This window comes from Achroia grisella, unplaced genomic scaffold, assembly GCF_030625045.1.
Source record: "Achroia grisella isolate CSIRO2021 unplaced genomic scaffold, CSIRO_AGI_Agris_v1 utg487, whole genome shotgun sequence".
Taxonomy (NCBI): domain Eukaryota; kingdom Metazoa; phylum Arthropoda; class Insecta; order Lepidoptera; family Pyralidae; genus Achroia; species Achroia grisella.
This window is the reverse complement of record NW_026712891.1, coordinates 429036-446671: the sequence shown is the minus strand read 5'-3', so window position 1 is coordinate 446671 and position 17636 is coordinate 429036. Positions and strand designations below refer to the sequence as shown.

The 17636-nt window shown below is 32.7% G+C and overlaps 1 protein-coding gene across 1 annotated transcript in view; it reads right to left on the bottom strand.

Annotated features, from left to right (window-relative positions):
- The window catches only part of LOC131845912 (band 4.1-like protein 4), a 44048-nt gene that overhangs the window by 7852 nt on the left and 18560 nt on the right, over window positions 1-17636 (bottom strand). The window contains exons 4-12 of the mRNA XM_059195068.1: window positions 17010-17114; window positions 16371-16492; window positions 12062-12159; window positions 3574-3694; window positions 2971-3058; window positions 2559-2711; window positions 1511-1665; window positions 365-465; window positions 205-283 (exon numbers count right to left, since the gene is read on the bottom strand). Of these exons, the coding sequence (XP_059051051.1) occupies window positions 205-283; window positions 365-465; window positions 1511-1665; window positions 2559-2711; window positions 2971-3058; window positions 3574-3694; window positions 12062-12159; window positions 16371-16492; window positions 17010-17114 (1022 nt within the window). The remainder of the gene's footprint in view (window positions 1-204; window positions 284-364; window positions 466-1510; window positions 1666-2558; window positions 2712-2970; window positions 3059-3573; window positions 3695-12061; window positions 12160-16370; window positions 16493-17009; window positions 17115-17636) is intronic.

The window sequence follows — 17636 nt, the reverse complement described above, 5'->3', positions numbered from 1 at the left end:
CCCATATAACTATTTTGAATTTTAAAACACAATATTTAACCCGTTTCTGAGATTTGCTAACAAACAGACAAAAATTCTAACAATCATTGTTTTGTTTTGATGTTCATATATCTTTCATGTCACAATCACAAATCGACCGGTTACATTTTTATTACAATGTAAATATATATATATATATATATATATATATAGATAAACACGCACGAATTCGGTCGATGAACTGAGGTAGGTTGCTTAACTTCGGGAGGGCAGTCTTTTATTCTCAAGTCTTCTAATTTGGGCACTGAAACAAAAAAGTATATTTTACGAAATGCAAACAAAAAATAGAGTTAGCGAAAATGCTTCATAATTATGGGGTGATTACCGTCATGCAACGAAGTGTGCGATGCGTGCGGCGGCCGCGCGATGCGACGCGACGGTGTTCGACTGAAAGTCGGCGGCGGTCGCGGCCGGCTACCACGTCCGCTGTCATCACACTTGTGTATTATAGTCCATTCATATAAAATGTCTAGTAAAAATATACACAACATAAATTTTATATTTATAAGTAAACAAGTTTTTTACTTCCGCAAAATGAAACGACTTTAATCGCCATCAAATTTGTACGCGGCAATTAAGAGAAGTAGCCAGTTACCAATCCCAAAAAAATCTATAAACTCTTTTTATAACTTCTAAAAATAAATAGCAAAAAACCGAAAAATCCATGTAGTTATGTTCAGCTTAGTTTTGTTGTCAAAAGTATCACTTAATATCAATAACTATCATATAATTGCTAAGTCCTCCTATCTTTGCACTGGAAATTTTTACAATAAATTTTCTGCACTATTTTGTAACATTTGAACACTGTATCTATATGAAAATATATTTTTTGACGAGCTGTTGGAAAAACTTACGACTTACTTAATCTGTATTATAAATACAGATTAAGTAAGTCGTAATTTAGTTATATATAACAGTAATTTAGTTATAGTTGCATGAATATAATTATGTGAAATGTACTTTTACAAAGGCCGAGCGAGGCAGAAGGGAAATACTAAACCTCTTATTCATTACTGAAACTAAAACCTTCTACCAACCTACTTTAATAAATAGAATGGTCTTTTAAGTTATAGAAATAGTTCAAAAGAAAATTATGTAACAGTTAATAATAGTTGAAAGTATAAAATAATCTCAGGATATAATAATAATAATCTCAGGATAATTTACACAGCGGCATCTAATCCCAATCTAAGCTACCTAAAGCTTATGCTATGGGTGTATTAGATAACTGATAAATACATAGTTTTTTTCGAAAATACATACATATTGTATACAGAAAACACCCAGACCAATACAAACAATCATCCTCATGAATACAAATGTTTGTGTCGTGCGAGGAATCCAACCTACGACCATCGGAAGTAAAGCGGTTTGCTAAGCCGCTAGACCACCGCGGCCGTCAAATTCGATGTTGATATTAAAAGTACAAAATTTATGTTAAATGCTAATCTGTATGCTGTAACAGGTTTACCTATTTCTCAGTCTTGTGCCTAAGGCAAAAATATCGGCTGAAGCCGGTGAGGTTTGCTGCAGACGGAAGAACGCGTGATGATCAGAGCAGCATCGCCATAGATGACGGCAGGCGGATCTAGTTGGTGACTCGAATCCATATGTCGTTGTTTCATTCTGCATCAAGTTAGACAAGGCAAGACAAGAAATTATGCACTAATATCTAATAATATTAATGACATCTATTCAACTTATCACATGTTACATTTAAAGGTTGTCTTTATGTTACAAAGCTCAGGACCATGTATTATAACACAATCCAAATAAGGTGAATCAAATTACTAAAACTACTACCATAATAAGTGAGAGTGTATAAAACTGAACTTCTATATGTAGAATTAGAATTATGAAATAGTTCTGATCAGTGTTATATTAGTAATGTACTTTAAAATTATTATTTTTTTAATACACTGACTGACACCACAAAATATAACTCAAACAATATTGAAATTAACTACGCTTATTTTAAATGTTCATCAACAAATATACTATTGAAATACGTAATATCTTTTGTTTGTTAATGCATTGTTATTGAAATATGTCGTGAAATTTTTGTCATAACAAATCCGTGCAGTAAATCCATAAAAATTAAGTACTTAAAATTTAATCTCCAAAATTGGTAATTTAATACTAAGAATCTAATAATATTATTACAATATGTACCAATGTTGTCTAGTGGAATGTTAGGTATATCTATTACAGTTTATAGCAAAATTTATGTCATAAAAATAGGTTGAGGCGCGACCGTTTGTACGGGCGGTGGTTATCAGCACTCATCCAGAGCCTTGTAAATACTGCGCTCAGTCGTTCTCGACTTATCTGTAATTGCCTGCCTGCGAATGCTTTTCAAGAAAACGTAAAAGGTGAAGTCCATCTTGCACCACTATTCAAAGTACGCTATCAGTACGAACGATCCGACCAAGAACGAGGTCAAGTGAGTGGAGTGTCCCACAGATTTAGATGTTTATTTATTTGCCGTTTGCCTCAATAAGCTCATAGTAGCTACTTACGTTTTTATCCGCTACACGGAGCATGAAGTAGCGCCCCTTGTAGTAAAGTTTGGAAACTCGGGGCCAGTAATAGTTGGCGACGGTGTGTTTGCCTCGCAACAACAGAAGTCCGCTCGGCGCTAGTCCTAGGAAATACTCCACGCTATCCTCGCCCTATTGTATAGAATATAAGTATACAAGCTAGTTAAATTTATCTATAGGTTTACACAATACATGTAATTTAAGTATTTATGATTTACACTGAAAGGGACATTATTCGTTAAATGAAAAACTTTCATAACAATAATAATAATAAACAGGACCATTTTTAGATATATATAGCTACAACGGAGCGCTGTACCTTATATATACTTTTTCGGTGCAATTATTCGTAAACTATTTTAGTATGTACTATTAATATACGCGAACTTACCAAAACAGGATGCAGATCGACACCGTACATATCAAGCCATTTTACTTTGTCTAAATAACTCAACTCAGCTTGTGCTGGAGAAATACCCCTGAAACAATTAGTTAAACGTTATAAAGTAAAGTAATAAAGATTCATAAACAAAGGGTGCTGTGAGTTGAAGTAAAGTGACAGTCTGTAATCATGTCGTGGCACCGTCCGCCCACCGCGCCGCCCATAGCCCCACTTAGTGTTAAGTAGGTACACACAATCTGCTTGTAATTGCTGTTTTGATGCGCCAGTGGTCGCTAACTGCATCTTTGCACAGTTAAAAATTCATTCAATTAGCCAAGAAGGAGGCGAAGTTTAATTTCCGGGACCGTCTGCGACGCTTTCGTCGCGAATTGTGCTTTCTGAAAGCTTAATTTCTAGCAACTTACTCTCTTTAAACTTCTACCTAGTTACAAAATATTAAGTACAGGTACAGCTTACTTATTTATGTTTAAAATTAAATATACTGGTACAAGCGCACTGGTTATTACGAGTAAGTTAAAAGCAATTACATAAACTGTTTGTCATTCCAATTACATAGAAAAAACATGTTAAAAAATGTGTTAGAATACTAACGTGAGAGTTCGATGTATGTCAGCGGCTCGTGATTCCAGCTCTGAAGTTTGATGTGCCAGGAACCTGAATTCTGACACATATCCCGGTGTATGCCTTCGTGGATCGTAGTCACCTAGTTCCGCTGTGAAAATTAATTACAATTACTACTACTGCTCTACCATATTGTTATAAACCATACCGTTAAGCAAAGTATACAGTACTCTACTGCTTGGAATCCTGCTGGTATAAGGGTGGTACTGCATCATACTGGAAGCAAACCTTTCGGAACAAGCTTCTAGCAAAACTTGGTTTAAGTTTGCGGTAAAGTGTTGAGTGTAGGCATACTGGTAAGTCGATATAATAAAACGTTACTATTTATAAAAGAACATTGAAAAACTTTGGCGACACTTTTATAACGATTTTTTAATTCATTTTTTTTAATATAAATTAATTAGCTAATTGTAAATTATAATTTAGCTAATTTCATAATTTTCACTATGAGCACGTATGTTACATCCTTGTAGTGAGCCCAGCACATAAAATAATACAAGTTAGCAATAAAGAGTTTTAAAATGAACGATATATATATATTTTTAGATTGATACAGTAGGTCTGTGGTACAATATGCCCCCATTCATCTGCTTGCCTTTATTATTCCCGCCTACAATAACGGGAGGGCCCTCTTCTAAATTAATCTTTCTGTACTCCGTCCGATTTCTCATGTCCGCGGTAGCGTAGTATTACAATATTTTCCTCGTATAGCTTCGTCGATGGACTATGAAACTAAGGGTAAACTATCAAAATTAATTACACACAATAGAATATAACAAAAAATATCCTAATGACAGTTGTAATCCCAGATAGAATACATACCGTCACTTCTTGAACTTTTTAATGAGTTCTGCTAAGTATTATTTAGTTTAATTTATTAAAAATTGTGACATACTTATAACACGCTCAAACCATGTGATGGTTATGAAAGCCCATTTCATTACTAAAAGGATAAAAATAACTTATGGTAATACGCTCGTCCTGATTCCAATTTTAGAACATAAATTCCTTGTTTAGACGCGTGTAATCATTCGAAAATATCTGTTACACAAAATACGCTGTAACTGAACTTATATCAAAACAAGGACAGCGTTAAAACAGAATTGTTTATTAGTCATTCTCTAGATCAAATTTAGTCACTGATTAATTACTATTAGAATATATATGTAGGTATTCATAATATTTATTATTTCTTTATTTAATTTGTAATGTACATTGAAAAGGTAGATTTAAATCTATATTTATCAACAAGTTTTATATGAGAATTTCTTGTATTTCCAAATATTTTTTTAGATATGTAGTATACATAACCGTGAACCTTTAAAGATGAGATTAATGTTTATCTAAGTGTTTAACGAGCATGTTACGGCGAGATGTTCACACATACCCGCTTAGAAAAACTATGACCAGCGAACCATCTTGACAGTAATTTCCCCTCATATATCTCTCTTTTTTTCTTCACGGAAATCGCAACATCTGGTTCGCTTACCAGAATATACATAAAGAAATTGGAACCTTTCATTCGAAACGAAAATGCGAGAAGGGCCATCGAAGTCGTAAAAAATGCATGACATTAGATACCTCAATAATATGTCTATGTACATCCTATAAAATTGTTTATCATCTTTAATTGTTCATTGTCAGTATCTAGCGTAGAATGTTAACAATGTAATGTTGAAGCTGATCAGAGTTATTTAGAATTCATTTTTTTAATCTTCTATAATATTATATATATATATATATATTCTTAGATAGGCATACGGTCTTTCTGGCTCTGCAGCCATATCATTAAATGAAGCTCCATTACCGATCTACTCCGATTTCCGGTATCCAGATGCACTCCTCCAGACATATAAAGCACAGAATTAACGCAGGATGGATGAAGTGGCGGCAGGTTACGGCGACGACGTGTGACTCACATGTTCCCCTTAAGCTTAAGGGAAAAATTTACAATGTCTTGTATGGATCAGAGTGCTGGCCCGTAAAAGCGACGGATGAAAGACGACTGCACGCAACTGAAATGCGACTGTTGAGATGGATGTGTGATGTGACTGGATAAGATAAGGAATGAATATATTAGAGGAAGTATAAAAGTGGCGCCGGTGTCGGAGAGATTGAGAGTGATCGTCTATCATGGTATGGGCATGAAATACGTAGGAATGAAGATAATATTTTGAGGAAGGTGTTGCAGAGGTAGGCCGAAGGAGATGATATGATAAGAAAGGGAGTGAATAACGAGACGACTCCGAACAGGGATGAATGGAAGAGAAAACGTTATTACGCCGCACCCAAATAAATGGGATAAGGAAGAAGCAGATGATGATCTTAGATAGGCATACACTGATCAACTGAAATTAAAACAGATATTTAAAGAAACTTTCTCGATAATCTTTTCTAATAGATACGATCACCATGCCGGCCGGCAAGAATATGTTTTTATTATTTTAGACATTTCTAACAAATTTGAAGAGAAGCTAGAAATTCTCAGTATATAATGAAAAACAGGAGTTTGAATAAAAGTAGGCAGATTCATCATCAATGATCGACAAAATGGCTATAAACAACAAATAGTAACTCAGTAGTATCTACATAGTCAACCCTACATATTTTATGTAATTTAAAATTTTATTAGAATGAACCTATATGTACATATGTATAGTATGTATATTTACATATATATTTTAATAATTAAAAATAAAATGTAAGTAAAGCAGCAAAAATAAAATGAATATTTTGATTATCTATTAATCAAAAGTTGCGTATTCCTATATATGTATCGATTTAGCAAATCCAATTTGTTTACAACATATGTTATTACTTATTTGGAAACATCAAAGAACCTCATCGGCTGATGGTTTTCTTCATATATTTACGGCACTGTCGTTTGTATAAGTCGGAGCTTCAGAATCTGTTTCACGTTAGCGGGCGCATAAATGTGAATGATCTGCGGGTAGAACATCGATCTTGTGGTACAGACTAGACAGGCTGCCTGTAGGTACACGTGCACCCAAAAGTGACAAACTATATACAATTACAGACTATAGTAATGATTATATTCGAGAGAATGATTTTATAATAAATCACGCAGAGATTTTATTAACATACATTATTTTATTGGCCGGCAAACTCATTTTATTAGATAGATGAATGTAGAGGAAGTGAGAGCTAAATTTGACAATATTTGGGGACGGTTCATTAGAAATAGATACAATTCATCTTCATGTCCCTGATAAATTTGTCAATTATAAATAGCACTATTTAATGTGTCGTGCCAATAAAGTAATACGCCGAGTAGGTATTACATAGAATATACTCATTTGTCAGATAGCGTATAATTGACTGTCTGACTTGTTCTGAAATAAATATCCAAATATTTGCTGTCTAATTTTGAAAATAATAATCTCGATTAGGACCGTGATATCAAAATGTCTGTATAAGAGCAAACAAAGCAGCTTCTGGCAATTCACGAGTATGTGTAGCTGCATCGATGCATTCTCACGAGATGTATGGTAATAATGTGTGAAATATATATACAATATAGAGTAATATATGATAGTTATAGTTATTTAGAATTTTCAGAGAGCAGGTAAGTAATTTGAATTATTAAAATAAGATACTTATTAAAATAAGAACACTTCACATAAAGAAGGTAATGCGCCCAGATAATTTCGGTGCAAAAGGGCGGAAAAACGCGAATATTTTATGTTGCTTGTTCTATAAAAATACACAAACGAGCATTTAAGCCGCGCTGCGGAAAACTTTTTCACATAAAATTTCGACTTATGTTTCACATTTTCAAATTCATGAGACTGATCTTTAACTTTTACTCTCGGCCTAAAAACGGCCAGGGGCGTTCAGAACTTTTCAATAAACATTATTCAATTTACGTATCTACCTCAGTCTCGTCTATCTCGTATATTTTATTTAGTTTAAAATACTTCTTACACATATTTTAATGATATCTTATAATTAAAATGGCAAACAATCTCGCGACACATCTGGTGATAAGTGGCAACCATTGCCAATAAACATGTACAAAGAGCCACTATCATGTCATCATGTATGGGCGTTATGCCCATTAACTTCACTGCTATATTCTACCCTCCAAGCGAAAAACAGCTTACAAGGAAACCACTTTGCCAGAAGTACAAAATGGATTCATACTCCTTATTGAATTTGTCAAAATTTCAAAGTCCACCTCTATAAAAATACATATTTCTTAATTCAAAATTTTCTATACAAAGGTTTCTTGTTGTGAATCACTGTTCCTAACTATAAATATAATGCAGTCAATTATTATAAAATCTGTATAGGTACATGTTATTAACATAATTTTGCTGTATTATGCTTTGAAACTATAAAATATATGCAAAGCAATCGCCTCGCTGACTAGTACTACCGAGCCCTACACAAGGGTCGGTGATATAGGTGAGATTAGATGCAAACGATGCCTCGCTGCTGATGGCTCATTTACCTCTTGAATAACGCATCGATATTAGACTTTCGCCGCTTCACTCACCGCCCCACATATATTCTCCATAAAGCTAACAAAAAAATAAATGCTGCCATGAAAAATAATGTAATGCCATTTATTTAAAAAAAATAGAACAGTTCTTTGTGTAGAAAAAAAAAATATGTTATATGACTGTTTTATGATTGCCTGACTAATTCTACTTTAAATAATAAGGTTAATTCTGTTTATTAAAATAATATATTATAGAAAGGTTTATTATATAGTTTTTTAAATATATACTTATTAATATGAAATTCCGTTTCGAAGCCAAAATGGAGGTTCCGATAATTCGATGACGGCGGTATCTCGACGATGCAGCATCCTAAAAGGACAACTCTAAACTATCTCCATTGCAGTAGTAGAATGTAATACGACTGAAAAGCATTCACTCGACTATTTATTGAGCCAATTGGATAACTTACAGAATACGAGAAATAGTTGTTTCTTCTAAAGACATTTACTTTGTTATGCTAACACTGAAATCGTTAAGAATTTTAATCTTACGTGGCATTACATTCAGTGGAGTAAGTAAATTTGTTGTTTTGTAATTTTTTATACTACATCTTTTGTGACCTAATGATATATGTATAAGTTAAACAATATAAATTGTATATGATAATAACATCTATTATGTTACCATTGGATGAATAAATATGAAACTATAAATAATATATAATTCTAAGGACAACTAGGAACATTCGTAGTTCTTCTAGAATCATAGAACATATTTTAGGCTCAATGTATTTTTATGGATGATTATGACATAGTAATCTACAGCAATGACTATAGAGTACGTTATAAGTAGGTATCAATGAATAAAGAAAGGATGAGGATGACAACAGTCAGCCTATCGTGATTAATTTCCTAGGAATTAATTACGATGCACAGCCAAATCCAGGATACGATATCACGCGATGTGGATTACTACATCTTACACGTAAATACGGACATTAATCTTCCTATCCATCTAGACAAGAATCCAAACTACAAACTCGTACTTGCTGGATATCTTGTACTACAGTACTACATTTTATAATATCTATTACCTAATGTCGGCTCAAAGTAACTGTAACTTCTAATTTTCTGCAAAACATCCTAAAAAGAACTCAAATTATACTTACGCGACAAAGTCTCAATGGGTCTAATTCAGAATAACGTCTAAGTCATAATCTGTGGCACTCAGCTAGAATTTCTGTTGTAAACAGCGACACGAATTAGAGTTGCTCTGTGTGGCTATAGTGGCAGTAAAATCCGCGACTCCAGTCGTGCTCCGTTTACAAAGTGCCTGCCCGGCCACTAACCCGCCATTTCCCACTTGACGCAGTTGGCGCCCACCTTGATACAGCGACCTCAGTGCCACCATTTCGCGTAATAGCACACCTATTTTATTGACCCGATTGTGAGCACTCGCCAACATTTCCCAGTAACGACTCTTTTACGGTAAACTCTAAAGTACGATCCATAATTGTGATGTCCTCTTAATCTGAAAATCTATACATGCTTTGATACTAAATTATTGTCTAACTGGTGATATTTCGATTTTGCCATCTTATATATAGTTGTATATATTTTAATATGTGTAGAATAACGCCACAACGTCTTTTCCTTAACATATAATCTAATAACAAAATATCTAATAACATTATAATCGGTATAATAAAATTAGTTACGTAGTTTTCTAAAAATTAACGGAGAAGTAGATAAACCTTAACAGCAATTTTTTTTACGTTTACAAAAACAGTGTTAGTAACATGTTTCATAATATTAAAAATACACGGACACACACAAAAGATGACAATTTTATCTCCGGAGATATTTTAGCTAGTTTACTCTATGGTATCATAACAATTGAAATGAGTAGAAAATTTGTTTCAATAACATTAAATTAAGAACATTATTTTATGAATACACAAAATTCGTGTACTGTGTAATAAGATTTTTTTTTTGTTTTATCTGCCCCTTATATCATATGGATCTTTATGGACTATTTTCATAGGTACTTAATCCTTTTTTTATTCTGTACATTCCCTAGTGATATTGGTAAAAATAAAGGCAATAACATTAAAAATACGTGACAATGTTAAATTGAAAGTTCTCAATTCAATTTATTTATGAAAAAACAGAACGTAACAGTTAGGACGTGACATAGAATGCAAAATGAATTATGATGCCGCACCACCCATTTAAATAAAATAGGATATTGCAATAAAATTTTATACAAAATGCTATTATGGTCAATATTGGTACGGCTGTATGGCTATATAATATTAAATTATATAGCCATACAGCCGTACCAATAAATTAAATTTACCAAACCGTGTGTCTACTAATAATTTTCCTTCTCTTGGATATATATCAAGAGTATGTAGAAGAAAATATACCTTTCCAGGAGATATATTAACTATTGATGAAGGTGTGAGTTTGTAGTTCCAATTCAAGCTTTTCATATTGATCCACAATATACAATTCTCAAAAGTTTCGACCAGAACGGTTTCATCCTGATGAATTTAATGAAATTCAAAGTTTATTGAAATAGATATTTACAATCATGAAATTAATTATAATTGTACATAACATTTGGTATGGTCATATTTTACTGAAAATATTTGGTTCAATGTGGCAAGAAGTTTGCCTCCTCCGAAGTTAGAAATGTGTCGTTTAGATTTAATTGAATATCGAAGGTTCAATCCTGCAATGCAGACATTTCTAAGTATTCATGAATATACATATCAGGTTTTATTGATCTGCATATTTTTCTATATGATATGTAATAAATAGAATTTTTATAAATTCTCTAATAAACATAGTACATTCTCTGCTTAATGCCACTAGATGGTGCTGCTTGATTTGTTTAGGTTATTTATTTATAATCCCTATACAAAGTTATGGATACCTTATGTATAAAAATAGAGATAAGTAAACATGAAGTCAGCACACTAGAATGGAGATGAAATGGATGAAACAAACAACCTTATTATAATATACTATTACAGATATAAGCATATTTTCTATAAGTTTGCGTATCTAGGGACTAAAGAGACAATCGGGTTCCATTGGATTAGTGCCATAAGTATATATTACGTTACTGAGTTTTATGGTTTGTAGTTCGTAGCCAATGAGGTATATCAAACTTATTATATAACAAGTATGGTTATTTTCCTCGAAAACTTTTGGTTTTGTTGGAATAAGGGGAAACTTGCTGTTACTGAGACTCCACATAATGACCGGACAAAAACGTCAGATTAGCATCATGAATAGACATAACTGTCGCATAGTACGTATTCGTACTAATTCTAAATAGAAAGGATTATTACTGTTAACTATGTTCCACATAAGTACTTATACTTCCACATAATATAGACTGGTTATCCTGTCTATTATATAATTGGGAGCAAAACTAGAGTAAGAGGGGTAGAGACTATTACAAATGGATTTTTGTACTTTACTGATTACAATGTATGTACCACAATGTAGGATTGCAGATGTAAAATGTAAAAATAAAACTTGGAAAATAAGATAGAAGGAAGTCTGGAAGTACATATCCGGTATATGAAAAAAAAAACAATGTATGTATCACGTCTATGTATCTTTAGAGACGTCTGTAGGTAATTCTTTACTATAGGTTAAATAATCTGACTTGATCGCCTGATCTTTTTATTACTTAACGGCCCGGCGCGGCGTTCCAGTGGTTTTGTATACCAATTTATTTCCCGGTGGTTACGGTTTCGAGACCACACTAAAAATGTATTAATCAAATAAAAATATATGTTTGTATTGCTATATATGTAAGGTACAGTCTATGAATTTGGTTCCTGTTAGTTTATTTTTTTCAACTAATACTATCTAGTTTTTCTAACCGAATCTAAAGATGACAACCTTAGTTGGCTATCACAAACTAGTTGGGATGAAGCGTTGTTTCTGTGACAAATTATCTAATGTACTCACATTGTAGAACATAAGCAGCCAACTCGGCGGCAAGATCAAAGTTCACCGGGAGGCGACCACGGAGCACATCTTGTTTCAGTTGCAGAAACAGCTGATACCTGTTGGGTAAAATTACTATATTGTAGTAAATAACCAAGTTTCTAGCAAAGAGTTTTTTTTTCTGTAACTAGAAAGAGCGTACAATTCAAATTTCATGCAGGTCGTGAAATATTTATAAAATTGTCAAAACAAGTGTTTGCACCAAAACAGATGTCTCTACGTGAACAAACAAACATATTTTGGAGATATATTACATTTGTTGAAAACACCGTGCAAAGACAATGAAGAGACATATTACTTTATAAATTATATAATAGTTATAGAAATACTTTAAACATTATTTAAACATATTTAAACAAATGTAGAAATATTTTAAACTTACATATATATACCAAAACAATCAAAGAATTTAATTTATATCAATATTATAATATTAACAATAATATAACATTAAGTAGAATTCTAGCCCATTTGACAGATAAATATCACATAAATATAATATATATTACGAATATTTTGCAAAGAATATGTACCTAATTATATCCACAAAACTCAGTTGTCGACGTAAGCTTTACAAAAGATTCCGACGCTTAAACGAAATTAAATATTAAAATACCATCGTAGCACATCTTCAAAGAAATTACAGGGAGATATTAAACTGAAACTCATGCCTAAAGGAAGATATGATCGGTAAGTACCTAGCAACTGGCAAGGAGAACGCGGGAGGGTGCTTACAAGGTAGAGAAACAATTGGTCACTTGTAAAAAAGATAAAATTCAACGAATTTTGTATATTCAATAATGGAACGTGGCCTTCAGATGAAATTAATAAAGAGTAAAGTGTCCAATTAAAGCTGTGTATAGAATAAAATATGGGAAGCTTTTATTCATGCCAGGGCCGGATTCTGTTGCTCGTACAGACCGCCTATCCCCATTCATTCGGGTGGGAGTGCCTCAGTTTACGAGCCCGACGGTTTACTACGAGAGCACTATTAGACCTTCTTTTGTTCTCTGCAAACTTTACAACTTTTTATAGTCGTGAAAATTTTACTATTGTAATAAAGCTAAAAATATGTATGTATATTTAATGCATTTAAGCCGCTTTTAATGCATTTAAGCCTTAAAATTGATTCTGAACTCTTAAAAATACATAGGAAATTAGCATAATAGATCTGTTATTTAGAGTCCTGAGATAATTTTGGTGCTGTAGCTTTATTTCAGTACAAAGATCACAGTCAAAGTTATTATATTTTAATTATAAATTTCTATAGGTATATAAAGATTTTTGTTTCCATATGACCCAATTTTTTTTTATGAACTATATACCATTCATTTGATTCGGATACAATTTAAAAAGTACGGTAATAGTAATTATAGCATTAAGATGCAAAGGCATAAGGAAACATAATAAGCTTAAACAATTTAATAATTATGGAAGTGTTTCTGCTAAGGTTTCTGTGCGTAAAGACAAAGTACACAAATGAGTATTCAAAGTAATGACGCGACTGTTTATTATTGTTACGCAGACTACGCAGTGTGATTGCCACAACGGCACTGTTGGTTCCCATTCCCATGATATAACGTTATTATATTTATAAAGCCCGTTTCACACTAGCAAGATGATATACATGACTTGATCAAATGTTGTAATGCTTTCAGTATAAGGTATGTATTATATACTGGTAAACTGTGCAAAGGAGACATGGTATGATTTTATGCGAGAATACATTTCCTAAAGTAGACGAATTGAGTATGTACTTTAGTCTGTGGTAATAAGCTTGAAAGTCGCGAGTACTATTTGCTTCTATGTTTGAGCGTTTGTTAATATGTTAAAAGGGTTTAAAATAATTTGTGTACTTGATAACAGAAACATTTAGTTTTGTAATGTTATAAGATGATAGTGTATACTGTAGAAGCTTAATCGATTTATTATTTATGAACAATTGTATATTTCCTTAATTCATCGTTTATTAGAAAGAAACGAACCTACGTACGTTACTTCTTCATAGAAATATATAATAATAAAAAATCATTTAACATGACCACCATTATAGAGAAAATTTATTTAACATGACCGAAAGTGATCGGGCAGACTTGGAAGGCGGTGAATTCGAGAACGTCCAATTTCCAAATCAGTGCTCGGTACTTTTACCAACCTGATTCGAGGTAGCTTCGCCCTCCTGGGAGTTGTCTACCTTCTAGGGTAGATGTAATGCCTTCGTATTTCGTTAGTGCGATTACGATCATCACTTCCCTTTTTGTTGTTCTTCCTCTTCCATATACGCATTTATTTATGAGACTTTGTTATTTAAATATTCAAGTCAAAATATGTTTTATTCTATTTATCTTTAAAATATTCACACGTTTTAATTAGATATGTTATACATAGTTCAGACGATAAATATTCAGAGCAATATTTCGAAGCGCGTTACGGGTGTGGATGAATTTTGTTGTAAAAATATTTTTATGTAGTAGCTACATAAAAATATTTTTACATTTTTACATTGCATGGATATTTCTGGAATGTATTATTTTTATCAGACTTTATTTGCACGTACTCAGTACTAGATAGAAATGCATATTTTTTATCACAAAATTTTCCCGAAACAATCGGCTATGTAGGTATCGAATTTAATAGTCCAGGCTTTACGTAAATAAACTAACATGGGTTTTCAACGAGTAGCTAGCTGTTAATTAATATGTCCACATTTTTTCCTAGCCAGTCGCAATAGTGCTATTGTCAAAATTAAATGAAATTACAGGGAATTACTTTATTGACATATTTAATCCGACATTTTAAAATTACTCTATGTCACACATAAATAACATTATAAGCTCGTAGCTACTATATTGCTGTGTAAGCGCTGAGTATTCTACATTTTCAACAGATGCGTTTTACGACTTCCTACCCGTACCGCTCTTCGGTTCATATTAATATATGAGACAAGTGACGTTATGGATACGTTAGCCACATTACAACATAGACCACACGTGCATTTCATAGATATAGGCCACGCAGTACTTTGATGTGGTTACGCTATATTCGAAAATTAATGCTCACAGTATACAAACTATTTTAACGTCGATAGGTACTTAATAATTAATTTTACTCACATGTACATGGTGATTAAATTATGATACATCGGAAATATTGTTTTTCAATGATAATTCTGAGAATGTAATAGAAGCTATCGACCTATCTAATGAATTGTGAACTGGTACGGGTAAACTTTGTAAAAAATCGTTTGCATGGATACAGATCACTCAGGTTCTAGGTAGCGAACTATGAAAAAGGACGGGCACAATAGATTTATGTAAGTCGCAGTGCTGCAGGTCCCAGCACCTGACAATAGCCCAAACCCCCCCAATAAAAAAATACAGTATCACCTGTTATATTATATCAGCTTGCTTTTTTAAGATGTGTTTTGATTAAAGTGTGACATATGACAGTAAAATTACAGGATAAGAGGAATGACATATTAATTCTCAGGAATGGTATGGCAGGAGTGGTATCGTAGATATCACATAATTATGGAATGGAATGTCCATAGTGCTGTACAGGTATGTAGGCCATGTTTTTCATCAGCTTGTTTGCAATTTTGAATTATATAAAAAAGTTGTGATTTTTGCCTTTTAATATGAACAATACAGTGCATATTAACGATTTTAATTACCGTACTGACTTACAAGTATTATTATATTTACACGTACCTGGTTTCACTGTTTCATGCTTATATTATATTCACATTTTCTTACATTTTGAACCTTTCTTGGACTTCCACAAATATTTCTAATTCAAAATTAGCCAAATCGGTCCAGTCTTTCTCGAGTTTGTGAGTAATGAGACTACCAAAAGTAAATTTATTTTACATACATTTTACAATGCGGTAATGATACCAAGTATAGTATAATTATAGGAATAAAAAATAAACAGTTACAATTACAAAACAGATTATCTAACAACTATTGGGTTTTTGATTACAACATTAGGCTAAGCTAAAGTTGTAATCATAAACTCAATAGTTGTTTTTTTATAAAACTAACATGTTGTGTGTTAAGCGCATCACGCAATTATAAAAGCGAAGCACTTTCTAAAAGATTTTTATTTTTTATTTGTTACTTATGTCAAATTACTCAAATGATGATATTCTGTAATATATACCTACAGGCTTATATCTACATGTATCTGCATATAATTAAATATGTTAATTTAATTTATTAATATTCATTCCTTTGAGGTTATGGGTATTTAGATATGGATAAGTATTTACCGTGTGATCTCCTCCAGTAATTTGCATGGGTCTGCAGCGTAGAATTTCACGCCGAAGTAGAATGTATGAGGATCTGAACCTCGAAGTTGTCGGCGCAAGCGCTTGCCAACGTCCAGCCAATGCTGTTAGAAAAAAGACATAAAATAAATACTTCTACTAGCTATTATTAAGTCGGAAAGACAAACACTGAGCTGAACCACGGGCATCGATTCATAATGTTTGTCAGCGGTATTATTCATATAAGATAATGTTTATTCATTCTATTTACAGTAAAAAATAGTACACTAGATCAAATCGGAAAAAAACAAATCTGTATACGTCTTAACTAAAGAAATACTCAAGATTTTCGTAAGTCTATTACATATATTTAGGGTTTGTACATAATAATCGTTAAAACTAATTCTGATGGAGAACTTGATAATTTAATAATAACTACTGAAATTCAGGCCTCAGCGTATCTTCAATAGGCCGTATATACAATATAAAATTTCATTATTTGGTCATTCATTTACATGAAAACCGTACTCAAAGTCCCTTTTTATCGTTAATTTGTGTTAAGTATATAAACTTAAATATATTTCGCTTTAAGTATTCCGTTAAGTTACATATGAAATGTACAAGCAACGCTTAAGAACTTACAGTTTGATTATCTTGATCAACGTAGCGTAGGCCAAAATAGGCAGTTTCTAAAAGATCCAGATGTCTAAACACGACATCTAGTAAAGCCTGCCCCGTATTGTTATCCTGTAACAAAATGATATAATAAAAATAATTGCTAACACACTCACTTACATAGGTACCTATCACTTTAATATTAACAATTTGACAGTTACAATAACAGCACATAACGAACGAGAATATTGCATAAGTGATTGCATAATAAAAAATAAATCGATATCGCTTAATTAGAAAGCAAGAACGTCTCTATTGAATAAATTCATCTCCCACGGTATCGGCACGAGACTATCTCCAATTAGCATTTCTTGATGCTCGGCTTTCCACAATTAGGGTGATCCGCACGCGATGCTGCAGGACCAGAAAGACCAGTAGTTGGCTGCCAATGATACGATATTGGCAACATAATTGACGGCTTTGAGTTGATCGCTCTGGGTTTAAAGCGAGCTCTCATGCGCACAATTTGCGTGAGTTCTTATGTTCTGCGTGACGCGAAAATCACACACTGCAGACGGAATTATAACATATCGTCCATTTGGTCGTCATTCTATAAGTATAATTTGTTTCAACGTGAACAATGTATAGGTTTTT